At 42.1% G+C, this 6,263-nt stretch overlaps 1 protein-coding gene across 1 annotated transcript; it reads left to right on the plus strand.

The window, feature by feature from the left end:
- Positions 1-218: 218 nt before the first annotated feature.
- Positions 219-2,543, plus strand: LOC147449763 (uncharacterized). Its single transcript, XM_086522692.1, has 4 exons — positions 219-766; positions 851-1,116; positions 1,189-1,961; positions 2,038-2,543. The coding sequence occupies exons 1-3, from the start codon at positions 651-653 to the stop codon at positions 1,314-1,316; spliced, it is 510 nt and encodes a 169-aa protein (XP_086378818.1). The 5' UTR covers positions 219-650; the 3' UTR covers positions 1,317-1,961; positions 2,038-2,543.
- Positions 2,544-6,263: the final 3,720 nt, after the last annotated feature.

Consider the following 6,263-nt stretch of genomic DNA (forward strand, 5'->3'; position numbering starts at 1 on the left):
GAAAGAGAAGAGAATGTCGAATGTGAAGCATGGTTTGTCTGACGAGGAAGACTTTAAAAAGGAAGAGGAGAGAATTCACCAAGAGATCACACACAAATATCAAGATCGTATTGGGAAGGTACTTTATTTGTTTGCATCTACTCTTTATTTGTGACGAATGGTACAATATGTAATTAGATTAATTGTCATTTTTACACTCATATTGCAGTTACTTAACATTGTGGATCCCAACCTTGGGACGGATTGTCTAGCAAGGGTTTTGTCTCTGAAATGGGGTAATGATAGCTGGGCTACATTGGAGAAATTGAACTTAATAGCACTCCAAGATGCTCCCGTTCAAAACAAGATTGATTGGATTTCTTTGCTTAAAGCGGACAAGATTACAAGGGGTACATATGGTCTTAAGAAAGGAGATCACGTCTTTCGCATGTAAGATGATCCTTGATAATTAATCTTGAATTTGTTGTACTGTCCTTTTTTTCTCTCACTCTTTTTGGAATTGTAGGTGGCTTCATAGAGAGGGTTTTTTGGCACGAGTCTTTGAAAGAGCATTTCAGATTGTGTCAGATCTTATGGATGTGCCTGGCATTATGCCTTTGCCACATGAATCTACCCTAACATTCTATTTTTAGGAGATAAAATTTGAAGCCATGCCCTTTTTGTTTCCAATTGAAGTTTCTCTTGGAGCAAAGACGAAGGATGTAGAGAAGCAGGCATTGAAGAAGGTAGATACATTACGAAAGGCAGCACAACGTTTGTCTTTCAGGTGAACAATTTATTAATTGCAATTTTATTAATTTGTTATGTTCATGTGATGAGCTTCATGTAACTTGTTAGCTGTTCATTATAGATTCCTTATGTTTTTGGTATCCAAGAATGTGTTACCTGCCATGCCTATTTTGGCAAGACAGTGGACTCAGATGGCGACTCAAGACACATGTATGTACCCCTCTAGTATTCGCACCTTGAGTGCATTGGAGATTGAGAATTGTCCGTGGTGGATAGATATGGAAAAAGGACATGTTCTTGGTCGTGAAAGAGAGCTGCATGACACGATGTCGAGGGATGTTGTGATACAAAATCCATCAGCAGATAGACGAGAGGCGAGACATGCAGGTATGTTTCACTCTTTGGCATGCCAAACAACCATAAGTTAGTAGTATTTTGACTTGAAATGTTTTGTTTAAGATGCGCGCAACTCTCAAAAGGAAAAGGAAACATTTGTGGATACGATCATAGAGGAGGCTGTGGACTCAATGCCTGGTATGTCTTATAAAATTTTGTTAATGCTTTCCAAAAATATGCTTCATAGATGACTAATTTTATCTTGTTGTGATGCTCCAGTGTCTTCTAGCACCATCATGGCTAGGAAGACTATCTCATTTGTTTATCTTGTGGAGTCTCCACTACAAAAACATATCTAGTTTTGTTGACACACGGTGCATGGCCATAGTGGGGGACTACATTGCCATTGCTCCAGACTTTAGATCCAGAGTCCAGAATCCCATATGGATTCTCGTACATGAGCATCTTTCACGGGCATGTTCGTAGGCTACACTATATACTCATGCAGGAGAGCCGTTCCATGGGCTGCTGATTTCATTTTCTTGGATCTCCCCTTTGGTGGGTCTCTAGTAGGCTCCTCTACTCTACCTCACTGGGACATTTGCAGTGAGGATCATGTGCATGCTAGAGTTCATTTGACATTCTCGACGCTAGTAGATTCAGGCTGGCTTCTAATCATGGTGTCTATGGCGGGTGAGATCTTTTTGTTTATGATCATGCCATAAGATAGTAATAATCATTGTAAGTGTTTGTAATAATTAATGCTTTGAATAGGAGAGGCCATTGGGTGGGTGGAGAGGTTTTGTCGTGCTGCAGAGATGGTTGTTCATCGACATATTGTAGTACTTCATCATGGAGCCTATGGTCATTTTGAGAGTTTTGGCAGTCCTATTGAGGTGACACACTTGCTTTGTATTAATACTCTAATGATTTATGTTGTTGCTTTCTCTAACTGTGCCTCTTTTGTTACAGTGTCTTTTCTCTATGCTATTTATGGTTCATCGAGTAGGTATGCATCCACCGTGCTTCGTAGCAGAGAACACTGTCCTATTTTCTCGCCTTGGCATGCAGTCATCGGATTCTTTTATGATGCGTCATGTTCCGGAGCTCTCTCAAGCTAGATCATCATCAGGTGAGCCATTGGGAGGTGGATTGCAGCGGAGCCATTCTTGTTGCATGCTTTGTGGAGCTCCTTTGTCGGCATGGAGGTATTTGCTTGGAGCTTGGATGTGGTACAGACCTTGCACTAGCGGCTTGTGTGGGATTAGGACGGACATGTGTTGCGCTCGACATTGATGAGCCATTGATTTCAGGATATGTGTTACCATTACTCCGTCGTAGAAAGCTGATCAAAGAGGACCCCTCCACCTCCTTAGATATTGATGATGAGGGTGATATGCCATCGCATGTCAATCCCTTTGATGACTAGTGAGGCCCACGTCTTACTATGCCATTGACATTGCTTATGTTTTTTTATCCTTTTGATGTCAACATTGGTATTTAGTGTTTATGGATATTGCTTCTATGTCTTGTTTAGTATTTTGTCTTGATGATGCATTTTCTTGTTGGTTGGAAGTTCCATGCCGGTCTACGCAGAGGAGATGGCTCGGAGCATGGAAGCGGACATGCGATACTATTTTGAAATCTGTGAGACACGTCGGAAACGGAATGTCTACATCGACGATGAGTGTGAGAATTGAGGGATTTGTAGCAGATGGTTCTTGTCATGTTTTGATGGAAACTTTGGAGTCGATGTTCTAATGTTTTAAGTCGTGGATGAGAAGTATTCACTCTTTGGAACAGTTTGGTTATAATTTCAAATCCTCTTGTGAGGTGCCTTAAATGGCTAATGGGTTTGTTTTGAAATATTGACCTATGTACAAAGGAAGCTCTGTCCAATTTTTTTCAAAAACTAGTATTATGTTTTTCTTTGTTTTCTTGTTAGGTCATATGTATTGACAATGTGTTGGAGGGGGAAAGTCTACATCGACAATGAATGTGACTAGTCAATCATAAGAATTGAGAAATTTGTAGCATTGATGTTAGAATTGAAATTCATGTCTTGTTATTTTCATATGGTTCTCATCATATTTTGATGGAAACTTTTGAGTTGATGTTTCAATGTTTTGAGCCGTGGATGAGAAGTATTCACTCTTTGAAACAATTTGGTTACAATTTTAAATCTTCCTGTGAGGTGCCTTAAATGGTTCATGGGTATGTTTTAAAATATTGATCCATGTACAAAGGAAGCTCTATCCAGTTTTTAAAAAAAAACTAGCATCTTTGTTTTATTGTTCGGTCATATGCATTGACAATGCATTGGATGGGGAAAGTCTACATCGACAATGAATGTGACTAGTCAATCATAAGAATTGAGAAATTTGTAGCATTGATGTTAGAATTGAAATTCATGTCTTGTTATTTTCATATGGTTCTCATCATATTTTGATGCAAACTTTTGAGTTGATATTTCAATGTTTTGAGTCATGGATGAGAAGTATTCACTCTTTGGAACAATTTGGTTACAATTTCAAATCCTCTTGTGAGGTGCCTTAAATGGTTCATGGGTATGTTTTGAAATATTGATCCATGTACAAAGGAAGCTCTGTCCAATTTTTTTCAAAAACTAGCATTATGTTTTTCTTTGTTTTATTGTTAGGTCATATGCATTGACAATGAATTGAAGGGGGGAAGTCTACATCAACAATGAATGTGACTAATCATAAGAATTGAGAAATTTATAGCATTGATGTTAGGAGTGAAATTCATATCTTGTTATTTTCATATGGTTCTTGTCATGTTTTGATGAAAACTTTTGAGTTGATGTTCTAATGTTTTGAGTCCTGGATGAAAATTATTTACTCTTTGAAACAATTTGGTTAGAATTTCAAATGCTCATGTGTGTTCCTTCAATGGCTATTGGCTTGTTTTGAAATATTGATCCATGTACAAAGGAAACTACATCCATTTTTTTAAAAAGAAACTAATATTGTGTTTTGCATAGTTTTCTTATTAGGCCATATGCATTAACAACAACACCATCATAGATATTCGCTCGGGTTCTTGTATGCTCGCTCACTCTTGCTCGGGCTACGGTAGAACTCCATTTCCATCACCATGTCCATTTTCAAGAAAAAGTTACAAAGGGGTTAGCTTGCTAGAGAACTCCACTTTGCAGGCTTCAAACGGTATCCAAAAAGCCACTAATTTGATCCAATTTTGACTTTTATAGGGGGGGGGGCTTTAATTTGGGAATTTACACTTTAATTGGTCCACTTGGCACCTTGATTTGGCATTTCTTGGAAGGGAACCGCTTTACTCTATCTGCTCTCTTCTTCTCTCTTTTGCACTTGGGGGGGTGGCATTAGCGATGTCTCTATTGTCCTTTGGCTTTTTTTCATTTTTTATTTTTGTCTTTCATTTTTTACCCCTTTGTGGGCTCAGCCTTGCACTGCTCTATTGGCTTGACTTTGACTCTTTCCCTCTCTCTATCCTGCTCCCCTATCACCTCTCTCTTCTTTTCCGTCTCCTCCTTTGCCTTGGTCCTAGCCTCCATTTTGCCCTTGCTTTTGCTTTGCCTCTGCTGGGCCTTGCTCGGACATGCTTTGGAATGTGACAGCTTGGCTTTGCCTTGATCTTTGCTTTGCCCGGACGGTCTTTGCAATGGGCTCCTTGCCGCCCTCGGACCCTCTCTTCCTTTCTCTTTGCTTCTTGTCCATGACGTGGGACCCTCACCTTGGCACCTAATTTCTTGGCCGCCTTAGAGCTTTTCCTCTGGTTTACTTCACTACTGCGGGACCGTCCTCTTTCATGTAGGGGGGAGGCAATAGCGAGGTCACTACTGCCCCCCTTTGTTGTTTCAAAAGCTTGGGGCCCAACTGGGCCGCGGGACTAGCCGCACGCCACGTCACTATTCCACATTGGCCACCGTCGGTAGCCGATCTCCTCTCACGTGGGTGCACGCCACCGCATCGCCCCTTGTCAGCAAAAAATTCCTCTGTCTCCGCCCTGCCGGGCCGTGCACCACTGGCAGCATCAACACGCAGCGTCCATGAGGCAACAGCCATCGCCACATCTCCACAGAGCTTGACCACACTTGTGATTCCAATAGGAAGGCCCACTTTGGGTGATATACCCCTTGCTCGCATTCTGTGCTTCCCCATGTGGGATTTATTTCTTGCCACGTGGCATCCCATGGGGCGCTTACCTTTGGAGCTCTCCAAGCTCCTCCAAAAACCTCCCATTTTAATTTAAAAAAATCTCCGTTTTTGGCCTTCTTCTCCAGGCTCCCCTTTACTGCCCCGAGGTCGGATCTTCAAGCCGCAAAGTTATGCCGGGTCTCCGCTGTATCGGCCCCCGAGCCGTGCAAACCTCACCACATTCTGACTCCCCTAAGTCCGCTATCCAAAGCCACAGAAAACGGAAAAAATTATCCGCAAACCTTTCACTACCCAAGACTCCTAACTTGATCCTGTTGTATCTAGCTGCCCAAGCATCCGATTGACACGCCGTTGATTTTTGCTAACTCCCCATGATGTACACGACCATCGAGAACCTCAGTGAGGCTAAAAAAATGACAGATGGCACATTCCCCAATGTGGTCAAGTGGGCTCAGACCCGGCCCACGAGTAATCTTCTGATGGCCATAACTTGCTAACTAGAGCTCTGATTCGCAATCCGAGAAGACCGGCATGCTTCACAACTTGAGCACTACATATGTATATACAAACATCACCCCGGGCCACCTGTCCCCAACTGTCCTGTCCGTTGGGGATCTGCAAAACCTTCTAACTTTAAACTACAATATCTTGAGTAGTGGGACTCCGTTTGACGAGCCGTCTGGACCGGCTTTTAGAGCACGCTAAACACTACATTACAGAGCACTAACTTGGATTTTGGACACCTTCATCTGCCATCCCATCTGGACCATCTTGTCGCACTTTGGCCTAAAAAACCACTTCAGACATACTTTTTTGCTAACCTCTGGCTGCCTAGGTCCTTGGCACCTCCCCTAGCCTTCTACACTGCACTCGCGTGCTGCCTTTGCCTGGCATAAAACATCTCCTAGTTTCGACCAAATTTGGTTGTACCATCATTGCCCAGGCCCCTCGTTAAACATGTATGTTCAACCAAAAGCATATGTACAAAACTTTGAAAGTGGCACACCAAACTGATGATTAAAAGCACTCACAAAACCA

Source organism: Adiantum capillus-veneris, chromosome 10, assembly GCF_014529385.1.
Source record: "Adiantum capillus-veneris isolate H3 chromosome 10, ASM1452938v2, whole genome shotgun sequence".
NCBI lineage: Eukaryota > Viridiplantae > Streptophyta > Polypodiopsida > Polypodiales > Pteridaceae > Adiantum > Adiantum capillus-veneris.

Bases quoted from the DNA above. Each gene is read 5' to 3' on its own strand.
- LOC147449763 (XM_086522692.1), top strand. From the start codon at position 651: ATGCCCTTTTTGTTTCCAATTGAAGTTTCTCTTGGAGCAAAGACGAAG. The intron at 767-850 runs GTGAACAATTTA...TGTTCATTATAG, and splicing joins GCACAACGTTTGTCTTTCAG to ATTCCTTATGTTTTTGGTAT. The intron at 1,117-1,188 runs GTATGTTTCACT...GTTTTGTTTAAG, and splicing joins ACGAGAGGCGAGACATGCAG to ATGCGCGCAACTCTCAAAAG.